This window comes from Vigna unguiculata, chromosome 5, assembly GCF_037176805.1.
Source record: "Vigna unguiculata cultivar grain cowpea cultivar isolate G323 ecotype 2 chromosome 5, ASM3717680v1, whole genome shotgun sequence".
NCBI classification, from domain to species: domain Eukaryota; kingdom Viridiplantae; phylum Streptophyta; class Magnoliopsida; order Fabales; family Fabaceae; genus Vigna; species Vigna unguiculata.
In genome coordinates, this window is record NC_140796.1 from 49052640 (window position 1) to 49074508 (window position 21869).

General features: G+C 29.8%; 2 protein-coding genes and 1 pseudogene across 2 annotated transcripts; 1 reads left to right on the top strand and 2 right to left on the bottom strand.

The window, feature by feature from the left end:
- The first annotated feature begins 2240 nt into the window (after positions 1-2240).
- LOC114183521 (uncharacterized) lies at positions 2241-4304 on the top strand. Its single transcript, XM_028070565.2, has 2 exons — positions 2241-2709; positions 3638-4304. The coding sequence occupies exons 1-2, from the start codon at positions 2427-2429 to the stop codon at positions 4018-4020; spliced, it is 666 nt and encodes a 221-aa protein (XP_027926366.1). The 5' UTR covers positions 2241-2426; the 3' UTR covers positions 4021-4304.
- Positions 4305-5832: 1528 nt separating this feature from the next.
- Positions 5833-7219, bottom strand: LOC114184207 (mitogen-activated protein kinase kinase kinase 18 pseudogene; annotated as a pseudogene).
- A 6709-nt stretch (positions 7220-13928) lies between these two features.
- Positions 13929-17434, bottom strand: LOC114183978 (cyprosin-like). The gene is made up of 14 exons (XM_028071197.1): positions 17373-17434; positions 16856-17190; positions 16712-16772; positions 16391-16485; positions 16190-16302; positions 15865-16033; positions 15742-15781; positions 15530-15594; positions 15212-15325; positions 15047-15111; positions 14779-14935; positions 14567-14686; positions 14408-14496; positions 13929-14118 (listed from the first exon to the last, which is right to left on the bottom strand). Exons 2-14 carry the CDS (start codon positions 17180-17182, stop codon positions 14034-14036), a joined length of 1500 nt encoding a protein of 499 aa, XP_027926998.1. The 5' UTR covers positions 17183-17190; positions 17373-17434; the 3' UTR covers positions 13929-14033.
- Between the last annotated feature and the right edge of the window lie 4435 nt (positions 17435-21869).

Genomic DNA, 21869 nt, shown 5'->3' on the forward strand with positions numbered 1-21869 from the left:
AACGACTTAAGCTGATACTAATTATTAAAAGTAAATCTAGAATTCAACTATTGCATAATAATATTATTTCACGCAATTTAAACTGATCCTAATTGTTAGGAAGTTCATGATTTAAGAACTTAATTATTGCATATTATATTTGGCTCAATATTTTAACTTTATTATTTTTTCATTATTATTATTGAAAAGACCTTCATCCCTCTTATTCGAGGGTAGCTCGGTTTTTAATCGTAGAATGTCCGTGTATTTTGTTAATATTTTAAAACTTCCTTTTTTTTTAATTCTATTTTTATTTCGAATTGTCTTTTTAAATATAAGTCGTGTATTGAGATTATTTCAGAACTGAGTATAAATAACTTGATTTTTCAGAAATGCTTCTCGAAACATTGATTTATTGAAATTTGCACTGAAAAATAGTGGTAAATGAATTTAAATGTTTTTGACAATTTTTCAATTTTTAAATTCAAATTTATTTTGTTGTCTTTTAATTTTGAAGAAGAAGAAAACAATACTCTTGTGCAACTTTTTGTTCTTGAGAGAAATTTCCCACGTAATTTAAACAATTAAAATGTTTTCCAATTGTTTAAATAAAAGAAGAAAACAAAAAATAAATTAAAATGTTATATGGAACATGTCATATTTCGTGAATATATTACATCGGACAAAAATAATTAAGGAACTTAACTCAGTTGATTGAACAGAATGTCGTGATTATAAACTTGCCGACATGCCTTCGATATATAAATATTTCAAAAGAAATATAAAATTCAGTGCGGATTTTGACAGATATTTGTTTGAAAAATCAAAATAATATACTTAAAAATAACATTTAATTATTCTTACTACTACATATAATTTTCTATAATTGTAATTATAAAAAAAATTATATATATATATATATATATATTTTTTTTTTCATTCAAATTTTAAAAACTTGTCAATGATTAAATTAAAAACTAAAAATTTTAACTATTTATTTTTAATGTAAATAGTTATATTGTCACTAATAAATTCATCTTTTATTTTATTTTATAATCTTATTTAGTTATTTCCTGTTATTTCAAGAAGTTAACATAATTTAAATATGGTTGATAAATTCATTAAATATGGTTGATAAATTCTTCAAATTTGAAAGACTAGGAACATCAACTTAAAGTTAAAATTATAAATTAATGTTCTCTTGTTTACTAAAGTCTAAAGAATAAAATTTGTTTATAATAATACATATATCCTCGATGTTAAAAGTTTTATAAGCATCCTAAATAACTAAAACATTACTTAAAGTAAAAAGTTGCATTGTTTGTCAATAAACCTATCATCTAAAAGGGTTATAAAATAATGTTAACTATTAACATAATATTTCATTATCAAGTGAGTTAAAAAGAGTTATTTATTTTTCTTTACGAATGAAAGAAAACAAATGAAAAATGAGAGCAAAAATAATATATTTGTGCTAACTTTTTTTGTTTTTTAGAAACAAAAGAAAATAGATAAAAATGAAAAATGAATATAATGTGAGAAACTCAAAAGATAAAAAAAAAATCTTAATAAATTTTTTATTTATTGACATTAAATATTATCTTTTATAAAAAAATAAAAAAATACTTAATTTAATTTTTTCAATATACATTATACATTATTTAAAAATTTTGAAAATTGTTGTCTCGACAGTGACAATGATTAAAAAATTTAATAGAACTTCCGATTCAAATTATGCAAAAAGTGTATTACAATGAAGTATGCATTATTCTCATTAAAAATTTTCAACATGTTAACGAATTGAAGATTTTAGAAAAGTAACGTATTATTCCTTTCTTAAGAAAAAAAAAAATTTGAACATTTTAAACAACTTTTTTTTTCCAATTAAACAAAATTTCTTTCTTTTTCACAAGAATTGAACATGTACAAGAAGATTTACAACACAACTCACACATGTCTTATTAAAGGGTGTAACTAATTTTTCGATAACAAAAAAAAAAAAAGAATTTTGCAACTTCCTAATATCCTAACTCTAATTAATTAATCAATTCACTCCCATTTCGAAACAAAAATGAATGAATCCTTGATTTGAAGAAATGAGAAATATCGTGAAATATAAAAAGTGGGTTCGTGCGTGAGAAAGGTGATTGATTGAGGAATAAGAAAGAAAAGAGGAAGTTGGGAAGATGAGTGTTGACCGTTAGGCAATAAAGAGAGAAAAGGGAGGGAAAGTGTGAAATGACGACCATACCCTTTCCCATTCCCATACCCACACCCTTCTCTACCGCCATTATGTCGACTCCTCCGAGTTGTGTGATCTACACGCTCTTCCACACTCACCCCACGCGCTCAATTCTCGCCCCTTAATACCCCTCACTTCATTCTAGGGTTTGCATTCCCTTTTCATCCTAATCGATCCACTACACCAATCAGCCAAGGTAAACAACATGTTGCAGCTTCTCTACGCCGTCATTTTCGCCCAAATGTTCGTCATTGTTTCCTTCCTCTTCAAAACTCCGGCCAGGAAGCTAGTCATCGTCACATTGGATCGGGTCAAGCGCGGCCGCGGCCCCGTCGTCGTTAAGACCGTCGCCGCCACGCTCCTCGTGGTGCTCGCTTCCTCGCTCTACAGCATCGCCAAGATCCAGCGTCGGAGCCTCGACTCTCCCGTTGTTAACCCCACCGACCAAGTCCTCGTCTCTAAGCACACGCTCGAAGCTTCTCTTATGGGTAAACTAATCTCGTTTCTCTCATTTCGTCTCTTTTTGTGCGTGCTGTGCTTTAGAATTATTATATATCTGGAAAATGAATTCATGGTGACTGTGATTTACCATTGTGATATCACAATTTATGGTTCTTTACTTGTTTCTCAGTAAAATAAAATAAAAAAGAATAAAAATTCGGTTAAGCTGTATATGTTTTAGGAAAGGGTCCTTTTTCTTCTATTATTAGTAAACATATATAAATAGAAGTATAAAAATTTATGTGTGTGTTTTCTTCACTCGCATCCAATAACAGACTAAACTGTTATTTATAGTGAGCTCTTTGACTTTGTAGTATCAAAGTCAAACATGATTTAGATTCAGATGATATATTTTTCAAATCAAACTGCCATGAAGCTCATGTTTCTGGCAAAAGTGGTATGAAATAAACTTTGTTCATAGGAAAATATCCACGTTGTACGCTCTCGAGGTTTCAAACGATATCTGTCTTTGTGTTCGGGGATGAGTAATAATCTATGCTAATAGTATGGTTTCAAAAATTGTGATTATGTTTAATACTCGTTTTTTTAGTTTAATTATCAGTTATTTTTGAAATAAGTTTCAAGATAATTGGTATAAGAAAAATAACTTTTATGTTATCTAAATATCACTTCTAAAGCAGTTATTGTAAACATCAATAAACTATACATGATATACCAAAATAGTTTATTTTATTTTGTAATAGAAGTCTATAAAAGTCAACTTTTATCGGCATAATTTTTTATTGATTGATAATTTACACTGTTACTCTAGAAGTGTATTTTAATAAAGTCGTTCATTTTAAGGAGTTTTTTTTTTTTTTTTTTTTTTTTTTTTTTTTTTTATCTAAAACCAACTGAATGGTTGCTGTAATAGTAGTGGAAATTGATTTTTAACATATATGCTGATGTGGGCAGGGTTTGTGCTGTTCCTGGCTCTGATTATCGACAGATTGCACCATTACATCAGAGAGCTTCGGTTGCTGAGGAAGGCCATGGAAGCTGCTAAGAAACAGAGTCGAAGTTTTGAGGACGGTAAAAGTGTGAGCGCAGCTGAGCACAAGGCTTTGGTGGAAGAAATTTCGACATTGAAGCCGCAAATTGAGAAGCTGGAATCTGAGTGTGAAGTAAAAGCAAGCAAAGCTAAGGCCTTGGAAGCTGAGGTGGAGGCTCTTAGAAAGCAATCTGAGGGGTTTCTTATGGAATATGACCGTCTCTTAGCAGACAATCAGAATCTTCGTAGTCAGTTGCAGGCTATTGACCACAGTTCTTCCCATGCTGTTAACAAAAAGAGCACGTGAAGTTTCAAATATGCCAAATCAATTTTCTGATTTCATTCAGTTGTTTCTGCTTGAGTGGTGCGTGTTTTCATTAGATAAATAGGTCACAATAGAAAGAGGAGAAGGGTGTTATTCTTATTGATTATACTTACAACACCTTATATATATACGAACACTATTAGGCCATGTCTGCAGTATATGACGAGGACAAGAAAGTAGGATGGCTGATAGTGTAAAAAATATGAAATGTTTGGTGTTATTAACACGGGCTTAATGTGGATAGAAATATAAATATTATAAAATTATCCTTCTGTTTAAAAACTTAAGTGAAAAGTAAATTTCCAATGTTTTTTTTTTTTTTTTTTTTTTGTTTCTCTTGGTTCTTTCACTGCTACTCTGGGTAAAACATAGAAATCTGGTAAATGTTTTTTCAACTTTTTGTTTTATGTGTGTTTGAAATTCCAACTTCCATAGCAAGTGTTAAAGTTAAAAAAATAGTTACGGTTGCTCAATCATGGTGTCTCTATTCTAAAAATACTGGTAACTTTTTTCAACACAAAACCTTCTTCAAAATACTGTAAGCTATAACTGGGCTTATTAGAAGCATAGTTAGACCTCATATTGGCGTGTTGCTTACGTCTAAACATATCACCTAACCTTTCAAAATTACCACCACAATATAAGGTTTTCTAGATGTAAACCACATAACATACCAGACTTCTGCATAGGCTTTTATTTCTTTAATAAACCGTTTACTGTTATGCAGGGTAAGTATTTTTTACGGACAGAAAGGTACATTGTTCGACAATACTTAAATCATATTCTACATGTCCTTCCCCCATCCCTTTCTACTAGCGGTTCAAATTGGTCCTCTTTTGTTGTACTTTTTCTGTTGCGTAACCTTTGAAGAAGCTACCCATACCAGGCACCTAGACCTACAATTCCCATATCCATATCAAATAAACCATATTGGAACATTTGAGAACCAATGCTAAAGCGAATTCAGAAAACAATTAAGCTGAAAGCTGATTTGTGCGGATGGGCTTAAAAGAGCAAACTGCAAAGACAAATCATGATTCTAAACTCTTGAGATGCTTCACAACACAACAAGGGCATCTCAATAATGTGATTAGAGTTGATCCTTTTTTGATGGGGCTTTGACAACAGTGCCACTTTTTGGTAATAAACTAATGAATTGGAATTTTGAACCAAGCCACTCCCTAGATTGACCAAATTTACTCTGCTACGAAATTAGGGAGGGACCTATTCTCTAACCATAAAAGATTAAAAGTTTAGTTTATATTTTGGTCTGAATATCCGCTCGTACAAGATAAATCAAGCCACAGGGCATTGACCAAATTTCGAGACTCTAAACCATTTCAACTAGTTATGCGTGCTATTAGCAGTTCATGAATTTGTATTTATCATGATGTACCCGCTTTGACATTAACCCTCACCCACCTAACGTAATATTTGTTGCATATTCGTTTTGCTTTTAAAACTACGACCTGTTTTATTATATAGGTTGGGTATGGTAGAGGAGTTTGATCAGTAGTTTAACCTTCTAACTAAATGGATTTTTATTTCTGGACCTACCAAATACCATTGACAGATAAATAGTTGGCAAAACAGATGCTTCCTTTCCATTACACTCATTCAACCAACACAAATAAACATCATAGACAGGTTCGGAGTTTAAAAACACAGAACCACCACCTGGGGCCTGCTTTGCATCTCTCTCTGCTGTTTCACCAAATGAAAGAAGTTCAATTTTTGCAAATGGCTTTGACCATGAAACCAAATGTGAAACGTGCCCACAAAACATTAATCGAGTTAGGCCCGTGGCCGAGAAAGGTCATTGGATATTAACTGCAACACTGACATCTGATGTTCTCCATACTGATGGGAAAATGAAAAAGGTTGTCCAATTTTTCAATCATAAAAACTCAAATGTTGAAGGGATAACCATCTCATCAATGCCTCCCTCAAAATCGAAACTACCAACTACAACACTAACATCACTACATTTATAATAATAATCATCACAAAAATAATCACTAATCCTAATATCAACATCCAAATCCAACCCCTCACAGCTTGAAGCCCCTGCTTCACTGCCCCTCGTTGTGATCCAATTTTCATCATCCAATTCCCAAATTGGATCCCCTGAACACAAAGCTAGCCTTCTGATCCTACCCTTTGGAGACTCATCAGAGCTTTTAATCCGAATCACATTGCCAGGGTCAGAGACACACTCTTCCTCGGACTCTGTCTCTGTCTCTGTCTCTGTCTCTTCCACAGAATTCCAAAAGCTCTGCTCGAGAATACTTGTCGGAGAACATGAATTAGATTGCTGAATTTCCTTGTCGTTGGAACTGAATTCCCCAACAAACGGATGCTTCAGAAGCTGACTACAACTCCACCTCTCTTTAGGATTCCTCCTGAAACACTTCCCCAAGAAATCCTTTGCTTCTTCAGACAGAAAACTTGGAATCTCAGGAACCTCATTGGAATATGCAACGCGGTACAACACAGTGACAGGGTCTTCTAAATTAGGCCACGGCGCAAACCCAGTGGCCATTTCAACCACAGTGCACCCAAGCGCCCATACATCAGCAGGGTACCCCTGCTCCTCCCCACGCGCCACCTCTGGGGCCATGAACATTGGCGTGCCGCCGATCGCCGCCACCGGAGACTCATTCCACAACTTAGCACAACCAAAATCCCCAATCTTGGCCCCCTCTTCACCAATCAAAATGTTGCTACCTTTAATATCACAATGCACAACACCCTTATTGTGCAAGTACTCTAGCCCCCGCAGGACTTGTCGAACGTAGTTCACGATGGTCGGCTCGCCGAGCCGACCACCGTGCCGGCGAATTTCCTGGGAGAGAGTTCCGAAGGGCATGTACTCCATGAAGAGGTTGAACCACAGGGTGTTGTTTTCCTCTGTAGTGTTACAACCTTTGTAGGTAACTATGTGGGTAGAAAACAGAGACGACAGAATCCTCTGTTCCCTCTGCAACTTTTCTGAGTTTGACGGTGATAACTCTGCAGTCTTGACGGCGGCAACGGTGGAGGAGTGGGCGGAGGTGGCGGTGTAGACGGTGGCTGATGAGCCACGTCCTATGATGAAGCCTCTAGTCCACTCCATGCTGTTTGTTAGGCTCTGTCTCAGAGAGTGCAGAGTCTTGGGTTTGCAATTGCGGCATTTATATAATAAATAAGGACACGCTTTTGGTTTGAGTTAAAGGGTTTATTTTATTACTTTATTTAGTGTTGGTATAAACGTTGAAAACAAAAACCTATACTTCATCTATATCTTGTAAGGAAATTCTTCGAATAAATAACAGTTGCCTTCTGCTAATCTTTTACCTAATAAGTTAAGACACAGTTGACAGGAGAAAAAATAAATTTACTGCATATTTTTACCTAATAAATTTTTTACTGCAGAGTCAATTAAATAAAAGCTATTTATTATGCTTAATATGTAAAACAGACATTATAAAATTGAGATAAGTTATTTTATCCATAGATGTGGCATATATGTTATGATTTCATTGGTTGAGGATGAATGCTTTTTTCTTTCTCCATTGTAAAGGTGAGTATCCCTTCAAGGGGAGTGCATAGACGTGGCCTACTTTGGGTGGCTGTGGAATTTGACTGGTGAGGACAAAAAAGAATGGAGTGTTTAAGTGTGTTGGTCTGAATTTTGGTGCAAGGGAAGTAAGAGTTTGGGTTAGGTAGATAACAGGGGATTCATTGTTTTCTGTATAATACTTGGCTACACTTTGAAAAAAGTGAACATGGAAGGTTTTAGGGGGTGGGTTCAACCACCAATCTGCTTCAACTTTACTATCCTTTTTTCTCATCCAAGGTTTTCTTTTTGGTCTGTATTGTGAATCTCAGCATACAAGGTTGACACATTACAATGGCCTGAAAGAAAAAAATACTAGCCAACACGTGTATGTTTTGTTAGAAGTCAAATTGCAGATAGAGTGATTCTTTGTTCTTCACTGTTCTATGTCAAATAAGTTGCTGGTTTGTTAACCTTATCCTATGTTTATTGTTATTTATTGTTTTAATATCTTAGGTTTTTTAATTTTAGATTTTTACATGAAGTTGAAATTTGTTTGAAATTGATATATTTTAGTTCTCAAACTTTAAAAAAAAATAAATATAATATTTTTAATTTAATAATGTAAAATTTTTTTTATGTATCAACCATATTTTTTAGCTGACATCGACGATAACATATCAAATGGTAATCATAACTCAAATGATAACATAAAATATATTTTAACATCTTAAAAACTTAATATTCTTAAAATCATATTTATCACTACTTTTTTCATAAACCAAGTTGGAGCTGCAGTTACATAAATTCTCTTGGTTGATTTGGCATTAGCAGAAATGAATTAATTATGGATGAGTTAGCAGTAGGTGAGTTTTTGGCTGCAGGAATAACCTGATCTCTGACTATTAATGTTTTGTTTTTATATTCCTAATTAGAAATCCATAATTAAGAAGCTTCACAAACATTGTCCTGAAAAAGTGCATTTCAATTGATGTTGCATTGAGGATGATATTTTGCAGCTTTGAAAAACCAGAGGGCTGAAACTCATTGAAAGCAGAGTAGTACTAGAAGAGTTTGGATTGGCCAACACACTGTGATCTAACACCATTTCCGATTTTCATTTTTTTCTTTTATATATTTGCTTTTCAATCATTTGGCATTATAATTTTTTCATGAAAAAGTGCAACGTACTTTAATAAGTTGTTGAAAAACTTTCTGAATTATCTATCTAGCTTTATTATTGGCAGTGCCCAGAAAATTAAATCCCAAAGTACCAACTGCTACTTTACTCCACGCTTACTTCTAGAAGATTGGTTAATGCAGAAACAACCCTTCTACTTATTACTAAAGCAATCATCATAATTTCATAGTGACATATAGCAAAATGAAGTACGTTCATTTTTTTTTTTTTTCCTTTTCACTGTTTTGTTTTTGTTTTTGTTTTCAATTTGAAGCTAGAAGCATGATATGGCATGAAACAATTGGATGAATGTTTCTGATTTGGCTTTACTAAGCAATTATAGTAAGAAAGTGTGAGTTGAATGAAGAACAAAAAAAATGATTGCAAGGTGGTGGGTGTGGTGTGGCATTGACATTACATTGATTAAACTTGTGTTTAGTTTGAGGAAATTGATTAGGAGTGATGTAAAATACATTGAGACATTAATATGGAAATTGAATTAAGCATGATGGTGTTATTAAAGTTAGGGGGTTTGGTTTGGTGAGTTGTGTGAGATAGAAGAAAGTACTTAAAAAGTGTTTAGAGGTTGAAATAGGAAAATGAGAGAGTGTGGATTTATGTGTTACTTATTTAGGCAGCAAGCAAAAGCATAAAGCCAATTAAATCCTCTACAGTTACCTAATAACTAACTTCCAATTACTATATTTCTCTCAAATAACATCAATTAGTTGGAACACTGCACCTTCTCAAATTCACTGTTTAATAATAGGCTTAAGGACATGTCCATTATTTTTTTCTTAATTAAGTTTACTCCTTAGAAGTACTTTTCATTTTAGTCTTTATGAAAGAATAATAATTTAATAAATATGATGTTTTGGAATTAATATGAAAGGATATTACCATTAACTAAAAAATTATGACTACCGAATTTTATTGTTTTAATTTAAATAGTGTTTACAATGACATTAATTTATAATTTTTAATAATTTTCATGTTCACACTTGTAATGATCAAGGAGTTTTTTTGCTATCTCAACGTGTTTTTATAATAATAAGAATTTTTTAACCAAAATTTACGGTGTAATTAATGAATATTGAATTTTGTAAAAATTAATAGTTAACTATTATATTAAATAAATACTTATCATAATACAATTTTACTTTATTTATAAGATAAAATTTGTCTTAAATACTATACAAATATAATTAATAATTTATATGTTACATACTAAAAAAAATTAAAAAAATAATTAAATAACTATATTTTAATGTTACTTAAAATTAAAATATAATTAAATATAAAAAAACTTAAATTAATAAAAAATAAAATGTTATTGTTTTTAAATAAAAAAATAAAAAATAAATAACATAATATTGTCTTATTAAAAAACAAATAATATTTTGTTTTCTTTTAATTATATATTTTTTAATTTTTAGTAACATAAAAATATAATTATTTTATTATTTAATTATTGTTTATTTTTTCGTCTAAAATAAATTATTAATCAGAAATATATATTATTTATGGACATTTTTATCTTCTAAATAAAAAAAGTATAATAATAATTATTAATGTCATAACCCATTTAATATTATAATAAGAGATATATAACACTTAACAATTTTGTCCTCTAATTCAAATAAAAGTTCACTAATAATTATTAAAGTCATAATTCATTTAATAATATTACAGATATTTATAAAATTTTACAAAATTACATCTTAAACCGTATCTCAACATCTTAGAACACTAATTAGCGTTTCTTAAAAATAAGTTGTGTTGTATTATATCTCTATATTAATCATAAAATTTGATATGTTTTTAATGCGTAAAAACCACGTAAACGCAAATAAATAATATAAAAAATTATGACCACTCAATATATTAATTTTTTAATAGAAATTATTTAAAATTATTTTATTTTTTGAGAGACTTAAAACTTAAATCAATTGTTATTTTTTATATATTAATATATGAAAAAAATAGGTAGTGAATTTATTAAAATTTTATTAAATAAATTATATTTTTAATAGATAAAAATGTATTATTTAGTATAAAATGTATTGGATTTGTGAATTAAAAATAAAATTATTGAGGTGAGTTGGAAGGTGGCGGTGAGAGTGAGAGTGGAAAGATGGTTGGATTGGATCACACGCAAGTCACGTGGCCCTCTTTTCTCCCTTTTGTTTTCCTTTCGGTTTGTATGGATGAAAAGGTTTTGTTTCGGCGCTGTTGTTACTAGTTACGGGATACAGAACAAAAGTGGGACCGTTACGGACACGTAGGGAACACGTGTGAGTTTAAAACAGCACGTTTTATATTTTGAGACACCTATGTTCCCATGTGTTTGGTGCAACAACGCACCTTACTTCTTTCCATCAATTAAATATATTAAAATATAAATACCTTTTCTCATAATAATATCTAACTCAGAATATTTTGAAAAGTATTCTTTCTTTTATTATGTAAACGAAACCATTAAGTAAGCTTAATTACTATTCTTAATTAATGTGAACATAATTAATTTACTTATATTTAAGTTGGAAGGTGATACTAATTAAATATTTACTTCTTTCTAGTTTCTAAATATTTATTGCACATAATTTATTTTGGAATTAGCTAAAAATATATTAAATATTTTTTATTTAAACATGTAAATATACTTGAATGGTTTATTTTGTTGTTGCTTATTTTATCGTTTTATTTATTAAAAATATAAAAAATAAAGGTAAAAAAGTGGGTACTATTTTCTTGACTTAAAACAGTAACTATCATAAAAGAAATGTAGCTAATTAAGCATCTTGAATTTAAAATTATTTTCTTTCTAATTCGTAGGATAAGACATGGTTTAGAAGAACTTTGAAAATTTTATAAGATATTTTATAACTTTTATAAAGTATTAAATCTTGTTTTTCTTGTTTTGTCCTTATTATGAATGTATTTTTATTAATAAATAATAAGAAAATAATTTTACCAATTATTAGTAATAAAGGTAAATCTTGTTTTTAAAATTCAATAAAGTACACTAAATTAATTACTTTGATTATTTAATAAGTATATTATATCAAGGACTTGAGAAATATTTCATTAATTTAACAAAAGTTAAATAAAAGAAAAAGGAAAATGTTGCATCTAACCTCTCAAAAGTCAAAATTATTTAGTTTTATGTATAATATCATAATTGTATTATATATATATATATATATATATATATTAATATATATATATATATATATTAATATTAGAGGTGATGTTAATTTTTTATGTGAGTTGGACTCATGAATCATTGGTGTTATATCTTTTCAGTGATCATGTGATTTATGAATTGTTTTTTCTTTTTTATTCGTATTTCTGTTAGTTGATTGATTGCGTGCTTAATGTTTAAGATGAATTAATCATGTCCAAAATAAATTCATCTAACTATTTCAAATGCTATAAATTTAGGGTTTCTAGTTGACTAAATTCATATTCTTAAAACAAGATTATAATTTGATAATTAAGGAATTGATCGTGAAGTTAGAATTGCTGTAAGTTATTAAGAGATTTTCTTGAAATGATTTAAATAAACGCAATAAATATGAGTAATAAAAATAATGGATATAATAAGTACAAGGTTTGTAGGTTTATTTTACACTCATTTTTGTCCTTTACATTTTCTATTTTAATCAAAATCAATATGAACATTTGCAAATCATTATTATACAAACTTAATTAAGAATAATAGAAATTACTCCAACATCTTGTTTTCATACAGAATAAGTTTAGGTGAACTCTCCTTGTTTTAAAATGAGAAAAGTTTATTCCTACTTCTTTACAAATTAACATTTTTCATTAATCACTCGTACCCAAAAGATTTTTTTTTTTTTTCTCATCTATTGGAATACGATAAAGTTTTACTTTTTAAAAATGTTCCAATACTGTATGTACCAGATATCAAGCAAAAGGCAAAACTCTTCTAAAAATATAAAAATATATCAAATTCATTTTTTTATTAGTAAGACATGAATATATGTAGAGAGAGAGAGAATTGACCATAACTTTACGCAGTATATTCAACCAATTTAACTAGACATTTTAACAGAAAAAACACACACACACACACCAAATTCTTCTTGACTGGTATCTTATTACATCATCCTAACCAGAAAAGGAAAGAAAATGAAAATATAGAAAAAAGAAAGAAAAATGTAGATAATGAGATTGTTGTGATTTGAAGTTTGAGCATTGTTGCTTTGGTTGTGAGACTGAAAAAAGTGAAAAAAAGAAGGGGGAAAAGAGGTGTGGTGGAATGATGAAGAAGGTGGAGGCAAGAGATAAAAGTGTGTAGTAGAAGAATAGAATACGAAAAGGAAGAACCTTCATTTCATGTTTGCTTTCAAGTTCCGTTATGGTATGTATGGTGTATGGTGGTGCCAAGTCAAGTGCGCTTATTAAAAAACATCCTAATCAAAAACAAAAACAAAACCTCAAATCCCTTCAAAGTAAACTCTAATTATTATAATCAATACTAATGTATCAAACTACCTTCACTCTTTTTATCTACTTCTTTTCTACATAAGAAGATTGATTCAAGAGATATATGAAAGGACAATGATATTTTAACTATCAAATTTTGACAACTTTTTCTTATAACATAATGTATTATTTTTTAAGTGGTTTTAAATATTGAAAATGAGAAAATAAAAGAACAGAAAATCACTTAAAAGATGTCATATAAAATTGTAAGAGAAAGTTATCAAAATTTAGTAGTCAAAAAATCATTTTTCATATACGATATTGTCCAACTCCATCATCTCTACTCAAATCTAAGATTTAGATTTTCAATGTTTTTCGATATGTCTTATGATCGGTCAACAAAACCTTTTGGCAGAGTAGTGTATTGTTTTTAGAGAGAAAATTTGAAAACCAATTGATTAAAAACATCACATAAAATGTAAGAAATAAGACTTTTTATATAAATCAGCTATAGACATAATTGACTGAACTGTCTCAATTTTGTTATCAATTTTGTGTATAATTATATCTATAAATTTGATTATAGAAAATGTGTATTATCTTCTAATACTGTGCACCACCTCCATGTTTTCTCTAACTACTTCTAGACTTTGGATATAACTTTTTAAATCTTTACTGTTTCGTAAAGTTAAATTTTCAATAGGGTTGATCACATAGTGCATGGCAATAGTAAGTTTATTTATAAGCATGTATCACAAGATTAGAGTTTGTAATATTGAGCGGATAAGACACAGTAGTTTCTTCCCAACCAAGCAAATAATCCTATGCTGATTCAGCAAATCCAACTTTCATATTGCCATAATCGAACACTGTATGATAGCGACCCATGAAAATGTCTCCCAAAATCCTGTATTTTAGAAGCAACATTCATACGGTGAGAAAAGGTGAATATATAGGCCTAATATTTCTAAACTTTTAAGGAACATTGGAACATCACATCTCACAAGAGATTTATTTCCCACATGGTTATAAATCGGAGAATACAAATTTCTGGTGTTTCTTAATGAGTTGAATGTTTTTGTGAGACTATAACATGTTGAAAGATGAGATTGTAAACTTGTTATTAAGATGAGAAGCTAATTAAGGAGAGAAATGTGTGAAGCTGGAAGATTTTACAAGAAAAGAAAGATGCATACCATAAAGGTCCACGAGGAGGAGCAATGTCTAATGCTATAAATCCGCTAATGCATTGTGCTGTGGCTCCTTTTCCCACTTTAAGAATATACTGATTCATGCAACAAGTCTTCATTAACAAAATTGTGCTAATTAAAACTAATCTTCGGAAGTGTTTATACCTGTTCTGGGGAAAGCTCAAACACTTTTCCCCCTATGGTGAATGAAACATTAGGCATCTTTGATAAAGTACTGCATTCAACAGTTGATTCTCCATTTGGACTGGGAAGCATGTCACAGAGCTATAAAATGCAACAGAGATTACAGAATATGAGATTCTTAAAAGGGACACTAATTATGTTTTCTGCAAACTTGATTATGAAAAATGGTTTACCGAATTGGCATAGTCTAAGATTTGATCTTCTGTCTCATTTAATCGTAGACGATTTTTCATCCATACCACAGCCATCTCACAAGCCGTGCATCCAGCATCATTCCAACTATAAGATGTCTTTGCTTTGTTTTTATCAACCACACTCTGGATTCCCTTACTAAAAATTATAGGAGAATTTGTGACTATTTTCCTTTTATGCAGCAAAATGATCATCAAAGTACATAACATCATTCATCACAACACTACCTATAGTTTGATCAGATCATACCTTACACCTTGAGTACCATCAAAAGCACACAAACCAATTTGAGAGCAAATCTGTTGTGACAAAGCCTATGAAATAGATAATTTGGAAGTTTGTTAATGATGTTTGGTTGGAAATGCATGAATGTAGCATTTGTAAGTCTCGAGAAATGTAAATTAATAATATTACCTTGTTTATCAGCTTGTCTAATATGGTTTTACCATATTGAGCAACCACTGCCTTGCAATCTTGGCTCACAAGACCAACTGCTCCAATTGCATGGTTGATTTGAGCAATCACACCCTAAAATATATACAACTTTTAAACTTTAATCAGTTTCACATCTCATTCCACATCAGTGATCACAGGTTGATGCATATATGCAGGGACTGATGCATTGATCAGAAATAGATCAATGAGATAACTCTTTATGCAAACAATTTAGTATTGGCTTTGGCTCTCCAAACGAGATAAAACACATTTTTTAAAAGGAATTCCTTTTCATACCGTTGGACCAGCCAACAAAGAGGTTCCAGAATCAACAATTGCAGAGCACTTGGAAGCACAAAATCCTGAAAAATTAAAGTTTGCATCTTATATACATAAAAAATTAAGGTTAAACCAGTAACAACAAAAAACAACAGTATGGATTGAAATAGCACCATGATCCCCACTTTCAAGAATATTACTTGGTATTTGTGTTTATATGTAATGCATACCAGTTGTTAAGTTATCAATTAGAACATCTCCTATTTCAATCTGCAATTGAAAGGGAAAATAGTTAGGGAACAAAATTAAGAAAATGTAATGGCAAAATATTAATGAGTTTCATTATGGATTACCTGCCAATAGCCTTTATGAGTAACTGGGACATATGTGTGCTCACCCTTGTAATGATCTGAATCAACTCCACCAAATACAATCTCTCCACCCTGTTCCTCATCACTATTGCGGTTTAACCAGAATGAAAATACTGGTTGTGCTACAAGCTTTTGATGTAGCATATTATACCTATGAGTGGTAACAGGCAATCACAGACAAAGCAATTTTTTCAATTTAGGGATAATAATGAATCTACTTAGTTGATAGATAGGGTGTTGTAATTGGCTGTTGAATATGATAGTTGAAATTCAATACTTATGCTTCAAAAAGCATTCATCAAATTACCAGATAGGAGCAGCATTTCCAACAGATATCTCTTGAAATCCTAACCCCAAAATGCCATCAAATTTGGCTGCCAAAAATGTGAGGCTAGGTTCTCTTGTTGCTTCAATAAAATCCTAAAGCCAGGTAGATTGAATAAAGAACACTCATGAAACAGTACTAAATTGAAGAATAGTTCAGAAGTGTCCATTTAGAAAAATTTACCTGGCCATAAACATTCAAGTCTCCAATCTTGACATGGTCCCGGCTAAAGAAACCTGAAATTTGCCCAGTTCCATAATGGATTTCAGCTGATGACCCTGCAAAAAAATATCAGAGGAAGAAATCATGAAGAACATCATACAGACACGTGAAGTAAAAGCATGAAGAATTTGTTGAGTATGTCAACATTTATTTGGCAGAAAATACTGATATTTTAGTATAATCATATTCTTTTGCAATTACATGCAAAAGCAATTTTCATGAGAAGGCAAGGTGTTTCTAGAGAAGTTGCATGAACCAAAAACCAAGAATGAGGGTTTGTACCATTTCTTTTGTAGGAGCCAGATTGGCTTGACTTGTATCTTGAGTGCAGATAGCAAGCAACCTGCACACAACCCTGTGGAATCAAAATCTAAACTTTGTAGAAAGCTTTCACCATATATAGAGAGAGAAATAATGAAAACTTACTGAAAAGTAACACTTGGAAGAAGGCACCCAAAGATTGGAACTTCCAGTGTCAAATATAACAGTAAATTTCTGAGGAGGAGTACCAATACCAATCTGACCAAAATACTGAGCATTCATGTAATTCTTTAACCGAATATTACTTATATCATCAGAATTTTCATCTCTCACTGTTGTTCCTTCTTCACCAGTATGTCTTTTGAGAATTTTGCTTTGATCAAATTTGTTCTTTTTCAATGCAAATCTAATTATCCCATTGGTAGGTCCTGAGAGAACCACAGGGTGGAGAAGTAACAGGAAAAGTGCAACCAAATTATGTTTGGAACCCATTCTGTGTGCTGTGGAATTGATAATGCATATTAGAAACCAGTATCAGCTATATTATGTGACAATTTTTTAAAGATTTTGCATGAAATATGTAGTTTTTTACCACTACAATGGGAGGTACTGATTAGATATGCTTACTATATAATTGCAATAAAATGAAAAAGAGAAGGGATGAAGAAGTAGAGTCACCTACCTGAGCAAATTCAGATAGACTAAACAGAGAGATCTTGAAGAAATGGTAACACGTAACATGCATATACATGCATGTCATAGTACAAACATCAACTACCATTCAAATTCACATGTGGAGTTACAGGTCCAACTACCATTCAACATAGTTTTATGTGTGAATGGTCATGTTGTAGGATTCCTTTTCAATGTTGCTTCTTCTTACACCTTCATAATTTCATCCAGGACTTTCGTAAATTTCTGTACTTTAAAATGTAAAGTTTGGAATATAAATATTTTTAGTTTGATTTGAACATCTCTAATTCCAAAAGAAAAAATTTATTTTTTATTGCACAATTCAAACTACAAATATTTATATTCTGAATTCTATAATTTAAAATATAATTTTTATATTTTAAATTATATAATTCGAAACATAATTTTTATATTCTGAATTATGTATTTCAGATATTATATAATAAAAATAAATAAAATATATTGTTGAAATGTAAAATTTATATTTCTTATTATACAATAAATTAACAAATTTATGGGACTGCTGACTGAAATTATATAGGTGCAGGAAGAAGCCCCTTTTCGATTCAAGGCCTTTTATAAGATCCTTAAACTAGGCCTTCTGTTTCAGCCTTGTCCTCTTACCCAAAAGCCCAAATCTTGGAATCCATAATGGATGAAAAAGTGAAGGGTCTTTCTTCCTACACCTTTAAGCATTTCTTTCCCTCCTCCAAAATTTCTTTAAATTCCCAAAAAATTCTTTGACCATTTAAGGAAATCCACGGACATCACATTCCTAAAATTGCTTTCGAAATCAATTTCCGATGATACATTTTGACTTCCGGTGATATATTTTGACTTTCGGAAGTCGACTTCCGATGATATATTTTGACTTCTGGAAGTTGACTTTCAGTAATATATTTTGATTTCCGAAAGTCGACTTTTTGTGATAATATTTTAATTTCCGAAAGTTATATATTTTGATTTTCGGAAGTCGACATCCGAAAATAATTTTCGGAGTGTGATGTTCGTGGGTTTCCTTAAATGGTCAAAGGGTTTTTTGAGAATTTAAAGAAATTTTGGAGGTGTAGAAGAAATTTTGGAGGTGCAGGAAGAAAGACCCAAAAGTGAAACTGGTCTACGTAAACTTATGGGTAACAAAAGTAGACTTTTGCTTTCTGCACCCATCGTTACTGACGACATTCATAATAACAGAAAAGGACTAAAATAATCTTTCCACTACTCCATATTACCACTGCAGGGAAAAAAACAAGAGAGAGAGAGAGTGAAAATGCTACAAAGAAAGAAGAAGAGAGAGAACCCCTTGCAAAAAGAAAACTTGTTTTTAAACATAAAGTTGTTTGAAAAGTTTGTAGAATAGGAAATGTAGAGGTCAGTTTTATAAAGGATAAAATGGTTACTTTAAAAATTAGGAGAGTGTGCCAAGAGATGAGGAGGTGCAGGAGGAAAAAGCCCAAAAGTATAGTATAAAATGATAGCAGACATAATAATAATAAAATAATAGTAATGGAGATGTTTTTGTTAGTGCATTTGCATAGGGAAATATGATTAAAAGGGTAATATAATCCAAATAACAGAATTGGAAGATGATGCACCCAATCAATTGTATTCCTTATTTGATGAGGCAAAAAGAAGTATTTGATGCAGTTAGCGTGAAAAACGAAGCTTTTTTATTGAACGATGATGAATTATAATCTTTGGTGATGATTGCACAAAATTCTGTAGAGCAATATGATTGGAACTTTAGTTGCTGGGTAACATATGAGTGAGAAGCAGGAGAATGTTGATGAATCATAACCCTCTTCTGTTACTTACTTCACCTTTCAATTTGGCAGTGAAAGCATGCAAAAAATAAATGATGAAACCCACAAGCTTCTGCCAAATTCATCACAACTTTCTCACACTTTACCACCTCAAACTCAAAACTTTACCTAAATTCACCCACCTTTTCCACTTTACTCGGCAACTCGACTTCATTCTCTTGTTTTCTTCCTAATAACTCGTGAACACATTTCATCATACCTAAGAAAATAGTTATAAAATGGATTAAATATATTTTCCATTTTTGAATTTAGACATAGAATTAGAATGCGTTTTTATTTCAAATTTTAATATATTTTGGGATTAAATATGTTGTTGGTTCCTTAATTTTTAGTGAATTTTAGAATTAGTTCATTTCAAAAAATTTGGACCAATTTAGTACTTTATCTTTCGAAATACGCGGATTTAGTCATTTTAATCAAATTTTGTTAAGTTTATTTGACATTTCAAGCGCGTTTTATAATTGTATTTGACTTAACATTAAAGCAAAAATGTATCAAACAGTATAAATAACTCAAATATAATCCTAAAATGCGTACGAAACATCAAATAAATCTAACAAAATTTGATTAAAAAGACTAAATACACGTATTTCAAGAGATAAATGACTAAATTGATCCAAAGTTTCAAAATTACTAATTCCAAACCCTATATTTAACCCTATATTTTGATCTTCAAACCTTAAAAATGAATAGATAAAATCTCTTTAACCCAACTAGGTTTCAGCTTTATTTGAATTGTTTACAGTATTTACACATTCAAGTTCAAATGTTAAATTAGAATATGGTTGAAGACGTAAGAAAATTCTATGTTGTTGAATTAAAAAATTATATCTATTTATTTTTAAAGTTTAAAGACTAAACTGGACCAAAATTTGAAACAATTATGAATTCATATTTAATCTTCATAAAATTAAGAAAAATAATTTTTTTACACCTCTACAACCCGTTGTTATGAATATTTTAGTCTTTAAAAAAAGTTAATTTTTATATTTATAAAAAAAATAGAGATAGAAAGATAAAATAGTAGATATAAAGAGTATGTAAAAGTTTATTAGACGTCAAAATCATACTACCTTAACGTTAATTAAATAAGTATGCAAAGATACTTTTCCAAAGTGTTAATATACTACTTTCACATAGTTATAACTAATAAACAAAAAGTCTCTTAAGGTATTTTATATATTTTTACTGTTACAACAAATAAATATTTACTTTTTTATATGTTTTATTTAATTTTTTTCAATATATTTCTTTCTATTTATAGTCTTTATTTATTTTCTTCAATTAAACACATGTAAATATATACGAATAATCACAAGGAAAAACTAAGAGGAATTTGAAAAGTAAGAAAAGTAAAATAAAGAAAAGCTACCATATTGAGTCTAATTAGGTATATTTTATACGCATGTAATAGCAAATACTCCTAATCTTCTTACTAAATCCGATTTATAGTAATTTTAGGTCTTATTTGTGTATCCATGAGATTACCATACTTATTGTCTACACTTGCTTACCTAAAGTTAATAAATAAAAATATTAAAATTACTTAAAAAATTAGTGTTAATAAGTCAATAATTATATACACAAATAAAAGAAATGCAAACCTCATAAATTAATTTTATAAAATTAAGTTAGGTTTAAAATTCAATTTATAATATATAATATAATTCACTTACAAGTTCATGTATTAAATTGTCTCTTGTTAACAAGGAGGTTAAGTGTGTAAATGTATCAGATTACTTCATAAAAAAAAGTTGTATAAACCTAGCATAGTTTTGCTTTTGTTTCACATTTTCTTCTTTAAATGAATTTTGAACATTTTTATTTATAAATTGTATTAAAAACTTGTGAGAGTTGTAAGTATTTTTAGAATATGCAAATCTTTTCTTATTCTTGTTTTGGAGAATTTTATTAAATCTCTCTGTTGCACTTATAACAGGGACACTAAAAGGGATATTATTTTTATTTCATCTCTTTAATCCACTTATATTTTTTAATTTTACCTTTTATTTGTTATTTGTTCTTGTTTACCCATACATTGCATCCTTTAAAGTTTATTTGAATTTGATAGATTCAACTCATTTTTAAAATATGACAACATTTCCAAGGTATGAACACAAGAGCATCCATATTTATTTAACTATATAAAACAGACTTTGAAAATCAACTTACTGTTTAGTATATCATTTGTTAATTTTGTTACTTATATATAATAATATCTCATTCTAAATGTTGACCAGTTAGTACATTTAAATACGATATCTTATTTTAATAAAATACCATTTTAGTAATTAAATTCTGTCTTTTAAATAATTTAAAAATAACTTAAAAAGGATTTAAATATAACATACAAAATCTAAATATAAAATTAAAAACAAGTCAACATAACCTTAAGTTTATTTACACACAATTTATAATTCAACTGAACACTCTTTGCAATGTAACAGAGCAGTCATATTAAGGGTTTACTCTATCTATGTCGATATTTACTTTCACAAGTATGAAAACAAAATCACATATTGCATGTTTATACAATATTTAAATTTTTCCAAAATTATTTACTGTAAACTATATTTTTTTTAATTTTAATTAATTAATTTATTTTTACAGAAACATTTAATTTAATACTTTTTCGTTGTTATTTTTCATTCAAAATATGGCAC